Below are 23,393 nucleotides of genomic sequence, written 5' to 3'. Positions count from 1 at the left end.
CTCTCTGCTTCAGCTATCTGTAACAAGATCTTACAGTAAGGGTCCTCCTTTCCTTGAGTTTTGGAAGAGGCCCCAGAGACCAGACCACCTATCCAGGGCTTCCTAAAAGTTTGTAAAAAGTAGTCTTAAAAGCCACCTGAGATTATGAAACAGAAGTAGAATTCCGAGGAAAGGCCAAGGTTGACCTTTGTATCTGAGATAGTAAGGCAAAAAAGTGAGGGCTGCTTTGGGAACAGGCTGTATGTCCATTCGAGACAAGGCAAAAGTATGTGTGGGGCTGGCACAAAGGACCCAGCTGAGTGTATCTTAAATGGGACCCCATCCAGAGGGAATGAGTTAGGAAGGGTTAGGTTTACCCTAGAGGGCCAGAAATTAAAGGGAGTCCTGAGTAGAGCAAAGGACAGAGAGAGAGAGGGAAACACTACAGTTATAAACTACCGTGGAGTCTCCAGTGGGCTGATTTTAGTAAATCACCAAAACTACATCATGAGAGAGTTCATTTTGGACACACATCCCACCCTGAGGACTTATCCAAACCAGATCACCATCCTATCAGTTAAGTAAGACTTTCCCTAGACCCCCACCCATGCAGCTGGCCAGCAGAGGAGAGTGTAGGGGAGGAAAGAAAGGAGCAGCTTGGTACCCCCCACCCCACCCCCGCGTATGCCTCTACCTGAAATAAATTGTAGCCATAGGAGGGAGACCTTTTCAATCAGATGAGACGGGGGTTTTACATATTACAATGGAGTGGACACATTTCATATTGAAGGTGGACTGAGGACTTTGTCTTATGTTAAGGGTGTGAGAATACTATGGCCCCACCTGAAATGTCATTCCGGGATGTGTAAGAATAGTTCACAGAACAAATTTCACAGGAAGTAGAAAAGTGAATAAAGTGTTTTTCCCCCTGTCCACCATAGCTGTACAAGTCCTTCAGAAAAATAGGACATACTCTGGGCTCTAGCCGCTCTCCCCTCCCTCTCCTGTGTTGACAGATCTTTTTCTACTTAGTCATATAAGACGACAACATGCTGTCATAACTCCCTTTGGAAGAGCCGAAGGGAGGGAGGAGGAAACTCTCTCAACCCTGTATCAGACTCCTATACCCCCATTTATCTGCTCTCTTTATTTACTTTTATGCCCTCATCTATCACTTTTCTCTTTGTTTACACCACTTCAGCTGCACTAATCATGTAAGATAGCAAGCACTGCCCTGCCACAGGGCCTTTGCACTTGCTTTTACCTCTCCGCCTGTATCACTCCTAACTCCATGCTTCCTTCCCTCATTCCCTTACAGTCTTTGCTAAATGTAACCTCATCAGTGAGGTCCACATAGATCACCCTGTAGTAAAATAACAATTGCTCTCACCATACTACTTAACTTCTCTCTCATGCTTTATTTTTCTAAAAAACTTATCACAGCTGATGGATTATATATTTGAATATTTCTGTATTTTATCACCCCACTTTCCACCAGACTGTAAGTCCCATGAAGGCAGGACTTTTTTTCCCCAGCTATATCCCTAGTCCCTTGAACAGAGCCTTGAATATTGTAGATACAAATACTTCTGAAATCAAGGAATGCTTTCTAACTTGCTTTGGCCTTTCCACATGTTATTTCTTCATGCAAGAAGGCTTCTCTTTCCCTTCCTTTCTTACACCTCCACCCTAAAGGAGCTTACTAAATCCAGTGCATCCTTTGAGACTCCGTTTCCATACTACCGCCTCTGTGCCGCTGCCCTAGTCAGATGTCGTCGCTCCCCCCAGAACTCACAGCTCTCAGTTATATTTCACTTAAATCCAGTTTGTTCACTTCACTGCTAGATCGTCCTGCCTCTCAGACTCATGTTCTTTCTTGATGTTTAGGTTTTAGAGACAACTCAGCGAATGCGGGTCCTCCACACGTTGAGGAATTGTAGAGTAGCTGTCTTTGAACTCCATACTGCGGGATGCATTATAAATCTAGACTTTTAAATCCCTCATTATTTTCCCTCCTCCTTCTTTTTCTTCTCCTCCTCCTTTCCTTCCTTGTTTCCCCTTCCCTCTTCTTCATTATAAGATTCTTATGTCCCAAATACACATTATATGTCAGTCATTCTTTTCCAAGCTTCTTTTATTTACTGGTTAAGGAGAAAGCCCACCTCTTCCATTGAGTGGCCTTCCCTGTGTCTGTGCTAAGTAAGGAATCTTTCTCTCACTTGGCCTGGGTAACAGTGGAAATACCCTCAACCATTAATATTATAAAGCAAAATGGTGTCTGTCAATAATGACTTTGGTAAACTTATCATCTAATTTTTTTCAAGTATACAATTTGTTTTTTAATTTACAATACGCTGTAAAAATGTAAACTTAGAAACTTTCATTTTATTAATTATTTTTAATAATTTAGTTAATGTAATCATTTTAAAATAAATGGAAATGCCACTGGGCTGTTGAGCACATGAAGTCATTTTCTGTCTTCCCTGAAATGATTTGGGAGATGAGGCTGATCAGTCACTTTAGCTCTGAGCCTCCCTTGTAAGATCCCGTTAAAGTTTTGGTTAAGAAGATGGTAAAATTTTCACGGCAAAACTTAGAAAAGTTAAATATTTACAGGTGAACTAATGTTTCTTCTCAACTTTTTAACTTCCTCCTTATTTTTATTCGCTGAGACCATTTGCAGGAGGAGGAATTTTATTAGAATCCCTGGTTGAGAACCTCTGTAATGGACAAAATTGGACCTGGAGATCAAATCCTCACAACTTCCACTGAGTGAAATACATTGAGTAGGGTCTTAAACAGCTTGTTTATAAACTGTAGGTCACCAGCTTAAATAACAGCTCTTCTCTAATACTTTACTGGAGCCTCCTGCCATGACCCCAGGCAAAAGTCATCCCACATTCCTTTGTGTTACTGTAGTGCTTTATTCATAGGTATGTTGTTGCACTCGTTTTATTTTATTAAAATGTAGCAAATGTGTGTGTCTGCCACTAGACCTTGAGCTCCCAAGGGCTGCAACAGTGGCTCATCCATCTTTTCAGACTCAAGGTCTGGCCCATAACATACACACACACAATGAAAGCTGAAGGAATATAGTGAGATAGATACACATAGTCCGCCTTGTCCAATTCATAGTCAGTGGGCATTTTTTGAGTACCTGAGATGTATCAGGGAGTTTGAAATATTTGATGTTCTTTGTTCCTTATAGTGACCCTAAAAAGCATTTTTTTCCCTGTTACAGATGAAAAAGAGAGAGTGTAAGTGGTTTACCCAGTTACAGAGTCAGTAGGTAACACCTGACTCTGAACTCAAGTCACTTGGGGTAAAATTCTATTCTTTCTCTCTCATTAGAGCTTAAAGGATCTTTCAGGTGTACATTTATAATGTTTAGCTACCAACTCTATAACAATGTGAAAAATATTTTTAGAACTGTGATCATCCATTCAAAGAACAGTTAGGAGACCCAAAAGAAAGATCATTCAATTGAGTGCTCTCATTTACAGATGACAGAATTGAGTCCCAGGGAAGACAGAGGTTTTAGCCAATATCTCCTCTACTAATTTGAATCATATAGTTCTTTTCCTTCCCATCGCCTCTACAGTCATTACTCTAAGTTTTTAGTAAGTTCGATGACCCAATGCATGGCATGGCCCATGGTGACCTCTCTAACCGCACGTTGCATGCTGCTCCTTCACATTCTGTCTCCTCCAGCCCTGCTCTCGTATACTCTCTGGTTTCTCCTTCTGCCTGCAATGCCGTTTCTTCCACTCCTCCTGCCTAACTCCCACTTAGCCTTCAAATCTTAGTTCAGGTGTCATCTCTTCCTGGAAGCTTCCAGACTACATTAGATGGAATATCTATGCACCCCCATGGTACCCGCCTCCATCACAGTGCTTGTGAGTGTTTGTTGTTAGTTGAGCATATGTCTTCCCTGCTCACATGGCTGTGGATTCCTCAATGGCAGGTATTGTTACCTGTTCATTCTACATCACTCTATGTTATTCATTCTCTATCACTAGTGCCTGGTTCAGTCCCTGAAACAGAGTTGGCTTTCAATGAATTTTGAAGGAAACAATCCCTCACCCAGGATTCGTGTACGAAGTGGACAAGCATTGGAGATGTGGTGGTGTTGAATGCTTACCTTTTTTGGTATCTTAAATATGTTCTTGAAGTCTCTCTCAGTCTTGACGATCAGAAAAAGCCCACGGTTCCCTAATGCTACAACTATTTACTGGTGTCTCTAATGCTCAGTGCTTTTGCTGAACTGAAGCAAGAACTTTTCCTTCTTCTTTTTTTATTAAAGTATAGTTAGTTTACAATATTGTGTTAATTTCTGGGGTACAGCATAGTGATTCAATTATACATTATATACATTCCTTTTCATATTCTTTTTCACTGTAGGCTATTAAAAGATACTGAATATAGTTCTCTGTGCTATGCAGTAGGACCTTGTTTTTTATCTATTTTATATATAGTAGTTTGTATCTGCAAATCTTGAGCTCCCAATTTATCCCTTCCTACCCCTTTATCTTTCTGGTAACCATAAGTTTGTTTTTTGTGTCTGTGAGTCTTTTTCTATTTTGTATATAAGTTCATTTGTGTCTTTTTTTTTTTTAGATCCCAAATATAAGTGATATCATATGGTATTTTTCTTTATCTTTCTGGCTTACTTCACTTAGAATGACAGTCTCCAGGTCCATCCATGTTGCTGCAAATGGCGTTATTTTATTCTTTTTTCATGGCTGAATAGTATTCCATTGTGTGTGTGTGTGTGTGTGTGTGTGTGTGTGTGTGTGTGCGCACACACACACACACACACACACACACACACACACACACACACCCCACAGCTTCTTTATCCAGTCATCTGTTGATGGACATTTAGGTTGTTTCCATGTCTTGCACCAAGAACTTCTGTAGAAAGATCTGGCATGGCATGTGCAGCTCCCTTGCCCAATTCTGATAATCTCATAGTATCTGTTCTTCACTGTCACTAAGAGGAAAAAAATGCTTTCAGGTCTATTTATATTATGGTATAACTGACTATAGGAAGTGTCCCTATGTAACATCTATCTTCTTACCAGAATCAAAGCTTTAAACTAAATGAGTGAGGCTCCCTCTGCAACATCATCCTAGAGGAGACCAGTGGTATGATGGTTTTCAGGGAATATGAGGGTATTTCTGACTTCTCCAGAATAATATACATCCCTTCTGAATAATATACCAATAGAAAACTCACTGGCCTTAGAAATAAACAGGAGTCAATTTTGACATTGACACTTTCTATCTCAGTGAACTTGAGTTATTCATTTGACTTTTCAGAGACTCTGTCTCTTCATCTAAGAAAAAAATGAAGGTATTTTCTACTTTCTGGACGTATCTCAAGGATTGGTTGCACTAATGATCATGACAGCTGTTTGGAAACCCTCAGTAGCTTGGAGATATCGTAGGGACATTGAAGGGAACTGGGAGGAGGGGAAGTTTAATGCGGAGCACACTTGATGTGGGACATCTTCTCAATGGAAGAGCACCTTTGCTTTTGACAACATGCAACAACTCTTCTATAGGCATTGGGTGCCCGTTGGTGCTTTGATTTCAGTCCACCTCTGGATGTTTATTCTCACCAAGACTTTATGAGCAAGAAGAGTTAGGAGAGTATATCTAAGTCAGAGTTGTCTAGAAGAGTCAGGATTCAAGGGACTAATTTCCAAAATATACAAACAGCTCATATAACTTAATATAAAAAAAAAAATTGAAAACTGAGCAGAAGACCTAAATAGACATTTCTCCAGAGAAAACATCCAAATGGCCAACAGGCACATGAAAAGATTCTCAATATTGCTAATTATTAGAGAAATGTAAATCAAAACTACAGTGAGGTATCACATCACACCAGTCAGAATGGCCATCATTAAAAAGTCTACAAATAATAAGTGCTGGAGAGGGTGTGGAGAAAAAAGAAACCCTACTACACTGTTGATGGGAATGTAAATTGGTGCAGCCACTATGGAGGACAGTATGGAGGTTACTTAAAGAAATAAAAATAGACTTACTATATGTTCCAGCAGTTCCACTCCAGAGGGAATCTTAATTCAAAAAGACACATGGAAACAACCTAAATGTTCATTTACAGATGAATCGATAAAGATATGGTATACACACACACACACACACAATAGAATACTCATATTACTCAGCTGTAAGAAAGAATAAAATAATACCATTTGCAGCAGCATGGATGGACCTAGAGATTATCATACTAAATGAAGTCAGACAAATATCATATGATGTCACTTGTATGTGGACTCTAAAAAAAGATACACATTTTATTTACAAACCAGAAATAGACTCACAGATAGAAAACAAACTTTGTTTACCATTTAGGAGCTTGGGATTAGCAGATACACATTTATATATAAAACAGATAAACAATGAGAACCTACTATATAGCACAGGAACTATATTCAGTATCTTGTAATAACCTATAATGGAAAAGAATCTGAAAATATATGTGTGTGTGTGTGTATAGATATATCTATATCTATCTATCTATCTATCTATCTATCTATCTATCTATCTATCTATCTATATATATATATATCGCTTTGCTGTACACCTGAAACTAACATTGTTAATCGACTACACTTAAATTTAAAAAAAAGAAGAAGAAGAAGAGTCAGGATTTAGACAACTAAATTCAAAGACAAGGCCCTCAAGACCAGCATGTCATGAATGAAAGATGAAGACGAGAGCCTTAGGCCAGATGTCACTTGAATCGAGGCAGAAGCAGATCTGGAGTAGCTGATAGTTTCCCCTCTTTGAGATGTCCAAGGCTCATATTTATGTATTGGCTTTTCTGCCTGGGCTGGTCAGGTGATTTAAAAGTCCAAGGTCAATTAGCAGGTTTGAAACATTCAAAGCATGGAGTGGAAGAAGGTGGTAGAAAGCAGAGTTTGGGGAAGAGTAGATGGATTGAATGAGGTGAGGCAGTCAAGGACTCTCTGGAGAAATGTATTTGAGGCAAAGCCTCTTTTCCCCTGCCTAGAACTGTTGACTTAGCAAAACAGAAGAAACCACACATACTTACACAGCATGAGGCTGCTCCAGATGTCGGAGGCTCCGGAGGGCTGGGGAAGGCCCAGATCTGCGGAACACTTACGTAGCCTGTGACCACAGGAACTTTCGGGCAACATAACAGACAATTATCATTCATTATGCATTCATTTGTGAATCAAAACAAACCAAAACGAACCACTGTGCAAGTTCGGCCTCTGGTAATTCTGAATACGTGCTTGAGAGGGGGCAGCAGTGTGGGTTTGTGGACTTCTAGCTACAAAGCAACCAAAACATAAATTGGGATTATTTTCCCAATGCCTTCAAGAAAAATAATTCCTACTCCTTAGCATATCATGAAAAGATTTTCATCATCTGATCTCAGCCTGCCTGCCACGAGTGGGTCTGACATTGAATATTTGCTTGCCCTGCTCTATGGCTACCTGACCTGGGGCAAGTTATATAACCCCTCTGATCCTCAGTTCCCTCATCTGTACAACGGGTGAATAGATATCTATCTTAGAGGCCTGTAATAATCATTATATGAGATAGTACAGAGAAAGCCACCAACCCAGTCTTCTGCTCACAGCATGTGCTAATTCAACATTTGTGCAATTTTTATTATTATTACTGTGTGAATGAAAAATACTGCCAATCATATCAGTAAACAAAGGGTACTGTCACCATCAAGTCATCAGCCGCTATCACTACCCCCAACAGTGAGGGAAGGGAACTCAGGATGGAGACAACTAGGCAGCCCAGCCTCTGCAGCCACCTCCAGTGGTGCCTCCTGAGGGAAGTCAGGATGGAAAAGAACAGGACACTGGCCCTAGATAGCTAGGTGCACATGAAAGGATTGATTTCAGTGAGCCCAGACCTTTGCACCTTCCCACGCATAGAAAAGTGCTAAATTCCTTAACTTGAGATATCTGGTTTTCTTTAATTAACAGTAATCTTTTGATGTTCCAACTACCTGGTCTTTATAGCAAAACTCATAAATCCTGGCTCCGCGCCTGCCTCTTTGGAGCAGCCCTTTAGAGCAATCTGAGAGGCTGCCTCCCTGGTTCGAGTCCTCAGAAAGTCCACTGAATAAAACATAACTCTCAACTTTTAGGTTGTACATTTTATTTCAGTCAATGACTGTATAGTCTACATTCTAGCGAAATCATAACACCTCCTTAAACCATTATTGTGCTACGAGCTTATACCTTTATTGAGAAGTTTCTCAAAGTCTCTTGCCATTTTGGGATTAGCTGTCAGACATCATGACTACTTTGAAAACTAGGACAAGGACAAGATCTTTTTCATCTTTGTTTCCCCAGGGCCTGACACATAGTAGGTGCTCAATTAAATGTTTGCTGAAGCAATCTGTGAAGTGTCTCTGTTCTAGAGAGACTTGATTCTCAACAGGCCCCAGATGTTCCCTGGGCTCTCCTTTCTTTCCCCATCTTAGACACCTGCTCTGTGTCAGAAACCACCCCAGGGGCTTTTTCATGCATGATCTCAGTTAATAGCGCCACAACCCTAGAAGGCAGCTATGGAAATTCTTCACAGATGAGTGCAGAGCCTCAATTGACAGAAATGCCCCAAGTGTAAACATTAGATGTGTTTTTTACCCTTAACCCACTAGGGACACAACTTGAGATCCAAGCAATCCTCTTGGTCTGGCATAAAAAAGAAGACCCAGATTTCTTCCACCTAAAACCTACTGTATCTCTGGCCATTCACACCGTCTGCCAGCAACTCTGTTATTTGCACCTTACCAGGATTAGCTGGACCAGACTGCACTGTTAACTCAGAAAAATGTAGATTAAACATTTCCTGGTTCAGAAAGTTAAATAATCATCTCCCACTTGTTGATTATTTACTGAATGCAGGCAGTATGTCAGGGTTTTCTCTACCTTGCCTCCAATCTTCCCAAACATTCTGGAAGGTGAATTCTGTTGTCTGTCACTTACATAGGAGAAACAAAGATTCACCAGGGTATCATAACTAGCTGCGTGGGCGGTGATTCCCGGCCTGGCCGAACTGAAGTGCCTCTTCTTCATGGCACTATGCAGCCTTGAGGAGGCAGTCTCACCAGCCCCCAAACCTCATTAACTAGCACTCCCCTCTCTGTATCCCCCAGAGGCAGGCATGGAGGGTTGGGGAGTGTTTCCTCCTACCATGGCTGAGTGTGCAGTCACCACCCTCTGAGCAAGCCAGTGAAGTGGAAAAATAGCTCTTACTCCTCACTCTGACATCTGTGCCTCAGGTGAGAGCCAGATTCTCAAATTGCTGGGCCAGTGGTGAATCAGCCCACACCACACACAGAGGGTATCGACACACGGAGTGTTCTACAGGAATTCACACATCCTGGAAGCCAGGCTGGGCCTGGTGGCCAGTTTCATTTAATCTTGTCTCTGATTGCTTCATGATGAGTGGAGAGAGGGAGAAGCAGGGCCCTAGGGAAGCACATGGATCTCCAGAAACCAGGTTTTGTCTGCTCATTAATAGCACACTAAGGCCCTGACCCTAGCAGGTGCCCTGGGCTCCTCTCTTTAAAACCAGGATGGAGAAACCTGGTTCCACTGACCCCCTTACAATTCATTTGACTTTTCTGGTTCCCAAATAGCCAAGAAGCAGCTGGGTATAGAAGGAAGAGCATGGCCTTTGGAGTCACACAGACTCAGATCCAATCTTGGTTCTGTCCCTTGGTGCCTATGTGACTGTGAGTTTTTGTGAGCCATGGTTTCTTCATCTGTAAACCAAAGGAAATGGCAGGATTGTCATGAAGACTGCATAAGAATACGTATAAAACTATCATTGACAAATGTTAACTGCCTTCCCTCTCTCTTCCTCCATGTTTATTTGTAATACCTTTTTTAAAAAATAAGGACCATTGGAATTGGAATTGTCCTTTGTTATGTTGTGAGCTAAATACACGACTGATTAATAACACAGGAACTCTGTTTAAACAAGTCTCATAGAACCGTAACCCTGACCTACATCAGGTCATATATTTTGTGTTTTACAGATAGCTGCTTTTTCCCTCCTTTTTCTACTCCTGTGCCTTTATTCTTGTTTCTCAGGAAATCCAGGTGGACCCTGATCCATTCTCATACAATAGATAGATAGCCTATAGCCTAGCCAAGGTTAAAATCAAGCCTGCCTCACATGCATATGATCTATTCACAACAAAAGCTGCTTCCTGGCCATGGCCCACAGCTGAATACTGTGACTCTGAGGCCCTCATTTCATTCGTTTCTAATTGTTCTGCAATGTTTACATATCGCCTGTATCAGTGTGGTCTTTTATAAGAGTACAGGCAGAGGGCAAACCCTCCCCATCAACTGCCCCTCTGAGCACCCTTTCTTCTTAGCCCTCTTGCCTCTGTGATCCAGGCCATTTCTCTTCTATAAGAACTCCTTTAGACACAAACGAATGTATTTACAAAGCAGAAACAGACTCACAGACATAGAGAGCAGATTTATGGTTATGGGGTGAGGGTGAGAGGGGATGGAGAGGGATAAATTAGGAGTTTGGGATTTGCAGATATACATTACTATGTATAAAATAGATAAACAACAGGGTCCTACTGTATAGCACAGGAGACTCTATTCAATACCTTGTAATAGCCCATAATGACAAAGAATATGAAAAGGAATATATATATATATATATATATATATATATATATATATATGTAAGATTGAAACATGCTGTACACCAAAAATTAACATAACATTGTAAATCAACTATACTACAATTTTTAAAAAATTGAAAAAGAACTCGTTTAAATAGGAAAAAAAAATTTAGTCTTTTTTTTCTTTTAACATGAGATTCCTTTAATGTTCTAAAAGAACTGCTATTGAATATGAAAGGGAGGAAAAGATACCACTGGCATGTGTGAGTTCTCTCTCCCCCCTCCCCCCATATAGGAAAATCCATCGTGTCTGTTGAATTCATAAGGAACTTATTCCATTCAGGGCCCAGGAGGAGCTGAGCTGGCTCCAGACCAAACATTGGCAAAGATGCTGGATGCCTGCTGTGTTCCTGTCTCTCCTTTTTGCAACCTTTTTTCTCTAAAAATAGGTCTCTGGAAAGATATGGACTCTTGGGTCTGATGTGAGTCTAAACCCTGGTTCTGCCCCATTTGAAAGCTGGGAACTTGAGTTACTATCTCTGAAGCTTGATTCCCTTTCCCATCAAAACCACGTGTAGTGCAGGCCTGCCCAGCATCTTGGGTGGGGGTTGAGTGTGAAAGTGCCTCCGTGGTATGACAGAGAGGCTTCAGAACATGTCGTTTTATTTGGTGGCAGTGGCTCCCCACACCCTGGATGCCTTGTCCAGAATTGGCAGGACGGCAGACCATGATCACTTGTCTGCTGTGGACAAGCTGGTGCATGTGCCACCCGTGTGCTGTCCCTGGTGACAGAGTAGGCAGCCAAAGAATGGTGGGTTTTGTACCCTCTCTCCCCATCTCTCTTCTGACCTCCTCCCATCCAACAATCACTGTGTTTTAATGTTCCCATCGTCTCCTTTGTTATAGAGAAAATGCAAAGGATAAACTCCTTCATCCTAAGTACCTTGGATGATATTTGAGAAATACTTCTCAGTTTATAATACTTTTGCAGTCACTCACTGGGGGAGCTACCCAGGTAACTGTGGGTAGTTTTTAGTTCTCTTCACCCAGCCAGGTTAGCCTTCTCATTTTCTATGAGGCCAGAAATGGAGACGCAGTTCTATAGATCAGGATTCTTCAGGTCTAGACTTGTACGGACATGACCCAAATTCCCCTGAGCTTCCCCTGATTAGCAGGAGTGGGGTCTTTTGGGGAGCGCTTCCCAAGGGCAACGACTGATACATGTGCACAGACATTTTAACTTTTATCAGAAGAGGCCCCAGTATAAATCAGCCAAGGCTCTCTTTGCCTTTAACAGGGGAAAGCCACAATTGTATTTAATCCCAGTGACAGATCTTGCCAATAAACATGAACCCATCTGGTAATTTGATTCTTATCTTACTCTCTCTTCTCTAGAACCAGTACAACCTCAGTACTCTACTTTAGAATTCTAGTCAAGATGGTGTCAGATCGTACTTTTTAAAATTAAACACCCATGTGTACTCCAATCCATAAATAAGAAGTACACTTTGGCCAGTATGGAGTGATGATATTAATACAGGCCGCATTTCCCTGGGTCACTGAATGTACCAGGCACTGCCCCAATGCCTATAATAGACTGTGCCACATTTAATCTTAACAGATCTCTAAGATGAGGTCCTATTTGCCCCATTTTTCAGATGAACACCCCAAGAGCCAAGGTCACACAGCAAGTTAAGGCAAAGTTAAGACATTGAGAATCAAACTGGAAAATCAAAGTCTGTAGTCAGGTTGACAAGATGATATCCGAAGCCAAGTACTGGTATGAAAGCACATAGTCTTAAAAAGGGAAACAGACACTGATCAGGAGCAGAGCAGGGAGAGAAAGCATCCATGACTTAACATTCAAAATCAGAGCATGTCTGATAGGGGCACTGGGTAATGGCGCCATGGGCTTGTTACAAGGGAAAAGGCTGTGTCATCCTCATCTGTACCTGCTGATCAGCCTTGCCTGTGAGGCTACTCCCAGACATCTTTTATTTTAATTGAAGTATAGTTGATTTACAATGTTGTGTTAATTTCTGGTGTACAGCACAGTGATTCAGTTACACACACACACACACACACACACACACACATATATATATTATATTCTTTTTCATTTTTTTAATTATAGGTTATTACAAGATATTGAATATAGTTCCCTGTATAGTCCCTACTATACAGTAGGACTTTGGTATTTATCTGTTTTATATATAGTAGGTTATATCTGCTGGTCCCAAACTCCTAATTTACTCCCACCACCACTTTCCCCTTTGGTAACCATACTTTGTTTTCTGTGTCTGTGAGTCTGCTTCTGTTTTGTAAGTAAGTTCATTTGTACCATTTTTTTTTAGATTCCACATATAAGTAATATCATATGATACTTGTCTTTCTGTGTCTGACTTTCTTCATTTAATATGATAATCTCTAGGTACATCCATGTTGCAAATAGCATTATTTTATTATTTTTTATGGCTGAGTATTATTCCATTGTATATATATCATGTCTTCTTTATCCAGTCATTTGTCAATGGACATTTAGGTTGTTTCCATGTCTTGGCTGTTGCAAATAGTGCTGCTGTGAACACTGGGGTGTATGTTATCTTTTCAAATTAGAGTTTTCTCTGGATATATGCTCAGGAGTAGGATTGCTGGATTATATGGTAAGTCAATTTTTAATTTTTTAAGGTATCTCCACACTGTTCTCCATAATGTCTGCACCAATTTAAATTCTTACCATCAGTGTAGGAGGGTTCCCTTTTCTCCACACCCTCTCTAGCATTTATTGTTTGTGGACTTTTTAATGATGACCATTCTGACCAGTGTGAGATGATACCTCATTGTAGTTTTGATTTGCACCTCTCTGATAATTAGTGATATTGAGCATCTTTTCATGTGCTCCCAGTCATCTTTTTACAGTTACCTTAAATTCTGTAAGAGAGAGCTGCTTTTCCTAACAGCTAGTTTAGAATCAGAAGAGAGCATTGGTTGGGCCATATTTGAGAACCACTTAATAGTACTGTCCTCACTCCTGGGGCATGTGACAGAAATAGAAAATATGGTTCTGACTCTGAGGGTCCAATTTGCTATGTGACATCAAAGCAACAGAGCTGAGAATCTGTCTGATGAATAAATACTGCAGGCAGAGCACCTGTCCTCATTGTTAGCTGCTTCCCATGTGCCCTGCCAGCCCCTCCCCTGTTACAGAACAGACAGATTTACCCACCACAGATTGTTTAGACTATGAAAAAGGTGCAAGATATGATTTTGCATCTTTGGGTTCCTACAGCTCTCAGAGTTTCCAAAGCTGAAGCCAGTCTGAGCTCCCTGGAGCCAGTTAGGCATTTGTATAGAGAAGGCCAAGTGCGGCTTCTTGTCTGCAGGGGAAAGAAAATTGGGGGAAATTTTAGGAAGACCTCAAAGTTTTCTTGGCTCTTTGGTGTCTCTTGCAATCAAGTTTGGGTGCGTTAAGTCTAAGTAGATGAGAAACATGAATGGCATTTCTGATGTGATCATGTATGGGTTTCAGAATGATGAAGAATGAGGCTTAACGAGTCCAAAATACTTTGCTAATAATTCAGGACATTGCAGACAATATTTGGCAGCCTCTCTCCATCCCAAATTTGGGGACTATTTGGTTGGGTTACAGACCAGCTCAGTGGCCTCCCTGTCCACTCAGACTGCTAAGCTCCAGGAGAGATCTGTGAACAGGTTTCATATGTTCTTGTTTTGCTCAAACTGAAATAAAGGGATTGGGTTTCTAGGAAGGGCAAACTCTTTACTGAAGGACTCTTAACTTTTCTGAAACCTCCAAATAGAGAAGAGGAAAATTTGGCAAGCCTGAGCTTTATTAACCCCAGGCCACTTATAGGTGATTGGACATGTGTTAGATCCTATTATTCCCCTTACTGCCAGTGAGATTGTTTGTTAATAATAATTTTAGCCAGGCCCTGCATTTGTGTGATGATTTCATTTAGAAAGCATACTACATGCATATTGCATACAAAATACATATTACATATGTATTTATAGATCTAGGTATATACATTTACATACATAACATAAGGGAAGATATGGGGAGGAACACCCAACCCAGCACTGGAGTAAAAGTCAGAGTTTAGAGAAGGTGTCCTGGAACAGATAATATGGAGCTGAGTCTTCTAGAAGGATATGCACAGTTAATCAGGGGAAGGTGAGAGGGGCTGCCTTTTAGGCAGAGAGAGGAGAATTTATGAAGATTCAGAGAGGAGAGAGAAAGTGGCTCAGTTGGAGAATTTCTAGGCTGTGATGGGTTTGGTAAAAATGATGGGGCGAAGGGTGGATGAAATGATCACATGTATGATTAGACCAAATAAATAAAAGCCAGGTCAGAAAGGTCTCATATGCCATGGGGAATGTCTAAAGAATGATAAGTAAGGGAAATGATACAATTAGGTTTGTGTATGAAGAAAGATCATTGTGCTAGGGGTGTGGAAGTTGGAGACTCTGAGTGGGGCTTATGGAGGACAGTATCTGAGGCAGGGAAACCAGTTTCATTGCTGTTGCAGAAATCCAAGCAAGAAATGGTACAGGACTGGACTCATGTGATGGCAGTGGGGAGAAACACAAAAGCTTGTGTTTGAGAAATAGAGTTGACAGTACATGTGACCTAACATGGGGCAGATGAGAGCGATCAAGAAGTTAAGAATGTGTCCTGTTGCTTGGGTAAATAAGTACCATTTACTGAGACAGGGACCCCAGAACAAGAATCACCCTGGGAAAAGGGATGGCAGGACCTATTCTGGGCATGTTGATTGGACGTGTAGGTCAGATGTCCTGTATGGAACTCAGGAGCAAGGTCTGAGTTTGGGATAAAAATTTGAAACTCAACAGCATAAACATTGTCATTCTACACATGGGAACGCATTAGCTGACCCCAGGAGAGGTGGTAAGTGAGCCGAGTCCAGGAGGAAAGAGGAAGAGCCCACAGAGAAACAGAGCTGATAAGGGGTAGAGTCTGAACCTGACCTGGTTTTAAACTTCACATCTTTCCACTGTCTCAAAAAGGAGTAGAATTAAGCCATCCAGTGTTTCACCTTTCTTGAGAGCATGTTAAGTCCTAGAATCATTATGTATATTATACCACTTAAGACTTGCACAAAACTCAGTGGTAGATGAGAGTATCTCCATTTATAGATGAGGAAGCTGAGTCTCAGAGAGCCTCACAGGTATGTGGCTAGGACACCACCAAACCAGAAATGAAACCCAGGTTTGTCTGGCTCCGAGGTCTATGCTCATATTACTGAACCATGTTTACTGCCTTCAAGATAAGATGTTCCTCACCATTTTGTAGGAGAGGCAAACGGCTCGTTGCAATTCAGTCTGAGAAGTGTAAAAAGAGAGGTGAATGCTGAGCTCCCGTTCGTAAACAGAATTCTCTGTGCTCTTTTTTGTTCCGTGTAGTGAACTGGGAGTTGGCTGGCATGTGCATAATTTTTTTTTTTCCTGGTAAGATGATAGCACAGTCCATTTGGAGGGAGAGATGAGACACCACGGAAATACCCAATCCCACACATGCCTGCGGCTGCCCTCTAACGTTCCCAACCTGGCTGGAGGCACTCAAAACAAAACCTCCTGTTCCCTCCCAGGACCACTGGCGCCTGGAGCCTGCCTCCTGCCCCTGCCAGAGGCTTAGGCCAAGCTGGGGATGTTGGGGTGGGGAAAGGCAGAGCGGACGTTGCTGGAGTAGCTCCCTGCCCTGAGCCCAGTCATCGCTTGCAGAAAGAGGTGTGAGCAGGCGCCTGGGCTTTATCACTGCAGGGAAACTCGGCAGACAGTAGCACAGCCTTAGGTGAAACTCAGCCAGTGACATCCACTAATGCAGCCAGCTTGGGCATAAACATGAAAAGAGGCAGGAGCACGTGGAGAGAGACTGCTAATCCCAACTCTACCATTTCTGATCCTTCTGATTCTGAGTAGTCTGCTTACCCTCCTGGTCCCTGTGTCTTCACCTGTAAAACGGGATGTGTTTGTTTGACTCCACATACTAGTAGGGTTATACTAAGTCTGAATGTAAATATACACTCAGAAGTCACTTGATACCTGAGTTACTCCCCAGCCCCATCCTGCCCTCCAGTCCCTACTAGATTGTAAACTTCAAGGGGACAGGGCTTATGTCATTTATGTGGCTCTGGATACCCATCTTTCTATCTTTTCATGTTTAAAACAGTAGTTTGAACTCAGTGTGTATCCAAGTAAAATTTGCTGAAGATTTATTCAGCTAATGTAAGGTGTTAAACACAGTAGCCATTAAATACAACCTGTGAAGCTGGCAGTCAAGAAAACCCCCTAGTAATCTTGGCCACAGGTCAGAGAGGTAGTAGAGCAAAGTGAGTACTAAGAGAAGCCCCAGGAGACAACCCTGTGCACCCCAGGCCATGTGAGGACAGAGTCTGTGTTGCAATCACTTGCTGGAGAGTTCTGATTGGCCAGCTAGGATAGAATGACTCAACTTTCTGGAATCTCAGAGATCCTCAAAGACAAAAGAGGTATTTAATTTCTCTAGTCCAATCTATTTATTTATAGATAAGGAGAATAAGGTCTAGAAAGGAAAGTAAGTTGGTAGATCGTAACTTGTATCTGCTTGGATCTTGCAGTTGCTCCTCTTCTATTTACTCACTCTTTGACCTTCTTCAGCATAGACTTCCTCATTTGTGGAGTTAAGTATAAGAATAGGACCTGTCTCATTGGGTTGTCATGAGTATTAAATGTGATAATATCTGTAAAGGGCCTTTAAGAGTTTGGCACATAATAAACCCACAATAACTGTTTGCAATTACTACTTTTTTTATTATTATTTCTTCTTATTGCCTGACTTTGAAGGTGGTTTCACTGAGGCTTTTTTCAGCCACCACGTTTTAAAAATGGAATCTTTGACAAGCAGTGTAGGGTATGTTGATGGAAAAATATGCCCATCCTTTAAACCATATGATTTTTTATATAAAGTAAAATGCAAAACCTTAAACCCTACTGAAAATCAAAATGCTTGTACAGCTTTCGTGACTCTGAGCCTTGCTGTCCGGGATGCCCTCCCTTTCCACCTGAGGAAACCCTTATTCATCCTTCAAGGCCTAACTCTGTGTGGCCACCTCTGTGAAGTGCTCACTCTTCTCCCAGGCACTTTGGGATTCGACCACCCTCCTCACCTACATTACTGTAGCACCTGGCATGTCTTGTTGTAGTTTTTTTATTTCCATCTCTGTCTGCCTGGTCTGACTAGGGGCTCCTTGAGGAAAAGGGCCATGCCTTAGTATGAATTCATCTTCTTCTTATTATTATTTTGCATTATTATTTGTATAGCCTTGTTGATGATCTCAGTGCCTGGCATATAGTATGCAACCAAATGTTTTGTTTTATTGACAGTTTTTATAACTTTATTTATATCACATATAATTAAAGAATATATCAAAGGTCTCCATATGCTTTAAACAATACTAAATTGAATATTTGTACCACTACCCATGAAAAAGAATATTTTGAAAGAGAGTATTACCAGTACCTTTTAAGTGCAGAGTATTTTGACTATATGATTAAATAACTGTTAACTATTTTCTTGTTGCATTTTGCTTAATGTTCTGGCTCTTCAAGTAATTTTGAATCTTGATTTGGATGTGGCTCACCATAAGTAGTCCTCCCAAGTTTATACCATCTGAAAATATAGTGACTTTGCTTCTGTATTGTCTTCTACTTCTTCATTGAAAACATTGACTAAATAAGACCAAGAAGGAATCTAGAGACCTCCTTACATGGCTGCAGTTACTTCTGGCTGTGGTCATTCAACCTAGTCATCTGACGATTCCATCACACGAATCTCGTTTGAAGGAGAACTAATGTTTACTTGGTATTTAACATATAATAAGCTGTTTACATGTGGCAGCTTATTTAAAATTTTTTAATGAAAGTACTGGGGATTGAACCCAGGGCCTTGTGCTACCACTCAGCTATACCCACCCCATAAGCTTATTTAATTTTCACTACAGTCCTCCCACATTTATATCATTCCTCCCATTTTGGAACAGAGGAAACTGAAGCTCATAAAGATTGCCTTGTGTAAGATCACCTGCCAGAACATGATAGGATAGAATCAAGACGGATCTTTGACTCAACCCTTGTTCTCTCCTCTGCTGTTTACAAATATATCAGGGAAAACTGATCGAAAGCCTTTTGCATATGAAGATTCCCTAACCTACTTGTCATCAAGGCCAGGAGGTTGGTTCAATTTGAGTGAATCTATGTTGGTTCTAATAGCCCTTACTTTCTGCCCTTGAAAGGTAAATGAAGGACCCAAAGAAGCAATGGTAACCTAAAAATGAGGCCATACTTTGGCAGAGACAAATCTAGAACCTGTGGAGCCTGACTGCTTTGTATTTTCATAACCTTGGGCATGTGTAACAGTCTCTGCCTCAGCTTACACGTCTGTAAATAGAAATAATGATAGAATCTTCTCTTAGGGTCACTGTGAGGATTAAGTGATTTAACTCCTGTAATAGGCTTAGAATAAGGCCTTGAATAGTACCTGGTCAGTCTTAGCTGTTGTTGCCAGCAGCACATTATTACTGGGAAGTCCGTGTCCTGTATGGACACATGTCATTAGTGGAACAAAATGTGTTCCTTCCTTCCTTCCTTTTGGGTAACAGAGCAGCCTTCACAAAAATGGAAAGAGCTTTCACAAAAATGTTTTTAAGATTTAGATTTACTGCAGAGGATTAAAGCACACATAAATACACACATGTGCAGCCTCTCTTCCTCCCTTCCTCCCCCCGACCCCTGCCTCTCTCCCTCTCTCCCCCTCCCTCCTCTCTCTCTCTCTCAAAACAATCACTTGTTTTCTCCCAGAGTTTGGGAGTGATTGGAAGTGCTCTGGGGAACATGTTTCTCTTTGTTTCCTTGCTATAGTCAGAAATTCTGATAGGACGTGTGCACCACTGCAAATAAGTGAGCCCAAACAGGAGTCCGCTCCTAACCTTCTCTCTGGATGGAGCCAGGCAGAGCCTTCACCTAACACTCCTGAGCAGCAGTGGAGTTCTGCTGCAGCTGATGCAGTAACACCTTTCAATCACGGGGTCTAGTTTTTCAGGGGTGGTGATGGTGCAAAACCTTCCTGAGCGATTAATGTACACAAGTTTTGTCTGTTTGTTTTTTCAAAAGCATATACTGGGGTGTGAGGCCGATATCTGCCTGGGTTTAAGTCCCACGTTGGCCATTTACTAACTGTGTGACTGTGGACAACATGCAACCTCTCTGAGACTAATCTGTCAAATGGGGCTGGATGAGTTCTGGAAGGGAAGGGGTGTGGGGCATGAAAAGAGGTGACTTGACTTTGGTGGGTGTCCATCGCCTGTTTCAACCCTGGATCCTAAGTCCTTCTGGGGCTGGACTGTCTTATTCACCCCAAAGCAGCTTGGGGATGCGGTTTCGGGCAGTCATTTCTAGGGTTGGCATATGGTAACATTTTTACTGACAAAGACAAAGTGGCAAAAATGTAAACCATGTAGTGTGTGCTTCTTCTGTCTAGAACACTCTCTAATCATACACACACACACACAGATATTCACAAACACAGACAGATACACATATACTCACACCTGAATAATTTCTATGTATGTTTTCATCTTAATTCAAATATCACTTCCTCAGAAAAGCCTTCCCTGACCCCTGACTGGATTAGGTACCTCACTTATAAGCTCTTATAATACCTTTTGATATTCCTTCTTTACTTATTACAGTTTATCATTACACATTTGTGTTTTAGGGTGACCAGCTGTCCCAGTTTGCCCAGTACTGAGGGTTTTCCAAGACATGGGACTTTTGGTGCTAAAACAGGGAGAATCCTGGCCAGCTCTGAAGCATTGGTCACTCTAGTTTACCCCGCTTTCAAGAGGGCAGCCCCATGAAGGTGGGGACTATGCTTTTTTGTTTACATTTTCTTGCAGTGTCTGGATCACAATAGGAACTCAGGAAACATCTGTGGAACTCATAAAGGAATAAGTGAACACGTCCATGGAAGCCAAACTGTCTTTTCTTACAGAAAAGAAAAACCTTTTTTTTTCCCCTGAGATGATTCTTTTCATTTTAGGTATTTATTGTCCTCTTTTTATATATTATCTTTATTTGACAAAATTTAAAGTTAACGATACTATGTAATCTCCTACCTTCCCTCACACTCTTCCTTTTTGAGGGTTGGAAATCCTAGTGATTTGAGGCCTTACCAGTTTAATGAAAGGAGAACCAGAGTAGTCGACATCCAGACATTTAAAGAAGGTTTATCCGTTTGCTACAATGCTGTACTGTAAACTTCATGAGGACAGAAAGTATGGATATGTTTAGTGCACTTCTATATCCCCAGGCGTAGTACCAAGCATATAGTAAGGGCTGAAATAAATATCTGTGGAATAAACAAACGACTAGATTCTCTGCCCAGCCTCAAGACATGCAGGAATAGACCCGGTGTGCCCAATTCCGTTTTCCTCCTCCTCTCTAATACACCCTTCCACAACCATAATATGACTGCAGTGTTCATCCCTGCTGGATGGATGAGAAGCTCATGCTATTCCAAGTGAATGAACACGTGGTCCATCCCTGCCTGTCCTGGCTCATGTCTTGATGTACTTTCCTAACACCTAAATGAATTTCTATTGCTACCAAAAAAAAAAAAAAAGTTGCCGTATCTTGACCACTAAGAGCACCTATCTCTCCCCTGCATGGCTTTGTTCAAGCTGTTCCCTTGCCTGTTCTACTTCATCTAGCTAACCAGTCTGATTTAGTATTTTCTTTAAGAAGCCACCTCTGGACCATTTCATTCCTCACCTGCTGTGCCCCTCCACAACATTTTATGTTGTCTTTACCGTCCCATGGACCACACTGCTTTCTCTTTTGCTGTTTACTTATCTAACCCCCAACCCCAGACAAGGGGCTTCTTGAAGACAAGAATTCTTTCTGATTCATCCCTTTACTGGGTGCTCTGTATCCCCAGCACCCAGTAAAGGTAGATAGTATGCTGTTAGCTGGCCCATAACTGTTTGTAGGAGGAAGGGGGTGTGTCAGTCATCTATTGCCATAAAAATGCTGGGTAGAAACAAACATAAAACCCTAGCAACATGTAGCAGGACGTGTATTTTTGTTCACAAGTCTGTCGGTTGGGTGACTCTAGTGATCTGGGCTCGCCAGCTGCTGGTTGACTAGGAGGACTTGCTGATCATATTTGAGTTCTCTCATGTATCTGAAACATCACCTGTGACAGCTGGGCTGATTCAGCGGGCTGCATGTGTTCCATCCAGCAGGCTGGCATGGGTGTATTCCCGTGGCAGAGGGAGACGGACAGGAGGAAGAGAAGAAGCACATAGTTCTTGAGGCCCAAGCCTGGAAAACTGGCACAGTGTCACTTCCACCTCATTCTGGTGGCCAAAACAAATCACTTGACTTATTGACCCAGATTCAAGGGGCAGTGACCCCACCTCTCAGTGAGAGGAGCTGCCAAGTCATATTGCAGAGCGAGTGGGTGCAGGGAGGGCTAGAAGGTGGGGACCATTATTGCAGTCAGTCTGCCACGGAGAGGGAGCCATCTAGGAACTGTCCCATCAGTTTCTTTCCAAAATTATCTCTTTTGCTACCGTGACATCTGAATGAATTTATCAGAAAGGTTTCCAAAGATGAAGCCATGCCCGTCCTTTGGAGGGAGTGACTTCCCCACCATCAAAGGTATTTAATAAGAAGCTGAGTTCCATGATCATAGAAACATTAGATGGGAGGGGGGTAAAACTTGTTCTAGCCTTGAGGATCAGTGTTTTCACATACTTTGCCCCTTTCTTTCTAGATCAGCAAAGACCCGATTTTTGTACCAGGAGTCTGGGGTCCTTATTTCTCAGCCATGGTCCCTGGATTCTGGCTGAATGAAGGTGGTCAGAGTGTTACTGGAAAGTTGGTAAGTTGTCCCTTTCTGAGTATGGTCTTTAATGTTTTTACACCCTTGACTGGTCTGTTTTGTCACACCACCCATATACCCAGTCTCTGAAGATTAGCAGACTCCTACACTGGAATTAACTTTCTCTTAGGGTACAGCCTCACATCACATATGGAGCATATGCAGTCTGTGTTTGCCAAAGGAATAAATGTTGGTCCAGGCATTGATGCCTAACCCATCTTCTCACCTAGCTTTCTTTCACATAACAACCCAGTTTTCTCATGGCAACAAGCATGATGTTTTACTTTGTAAAAAGGACTGTGTTAATCTCCAGCCAGAACCCTTCAATGGTTCCCCATAGCCCTGGGAATAGTTCAGATAGTTTTCTGGGCACATCGTTCACTTTGTGGTCTGTCCTCTCCAATCCCACACATGGACTTGTCACTAAAGCCAGATTGCCCTACTCACAGCTTCCCCATGGCTTATGGTATTCCACTCCTCTGTGCTTGTATATATGCTTCTTTCCCTACTCAGAGAGTCTTACTTGTTCTTTAACACACAACTCCGGTTCTTAGCACATCCTGTGATAATCTGTCTTTTTCAGAAATCTATGAACTCTTTAAAGGTGCGGGCCATATCATACTTCTCTTTGTATCCATTTCAATGCCTGGTTCATAGAAGGTGCTTAGAGAAGCTGTGTTGAATTTGTGGGGTTGTCTCATAGGGACGACAGAAGGTCTATAAAAGTGCGATGAGTACTCTACCAGAGGTACAAGGCACAGAGTTGATACAAAGCTA

At 41.7% G+C, this 23,393-nt stretch overlaps 1 protein-coding gene across 7 annotated transcripts in view; it reads left to right on the top strand.

The window, feature by feature from the left end:
* FGGY (FGGY carbohydrate kinase domain containing) overlaps positions 1-23,393 on the top strand; it is a 389,035-nt gene that overhangs the window by 233,178 nt on the left and 132,464 nt on the right. For 6 of the 7 annotated variants that reach the window (XM_064493531.1, XM_031465233.2, XM_010984566.3 and 3 more), the window contains one exon: positions 22,509-22,616. The exons of the other annotated variant lie outside the window; for it this stretch is intronic. In XM_064493531.1, coding sequence (XP_064349601.1) covers positions 22,509-22,616 — 108 coding nt within the window. The remainder of the gene's footprint in view (positions 1-22,508; positions 22,617-23,393) is intronic. 7 annotated transcript variants of the gene reach the window in all.

This window comes from Camelus dromedarius, chromosome 14, assembly GCF_036321535.1.
Source record: "Camelus dromedarius isolate mCamDro1 chromosome 14, mCamDro1.pat, whole genome shotgun sequence".
NCBI classification, from domain to species: Eukaryota; Metazoa; Chordata; class Mammalia; order Artiodactyla; family Camelidae; genus Camelus; species Camelus dromedarius.
Note: the sequence above shows the minus strand (reverse complement) of the source record. Positions and strands in the feature narration are given on the sequence as shown.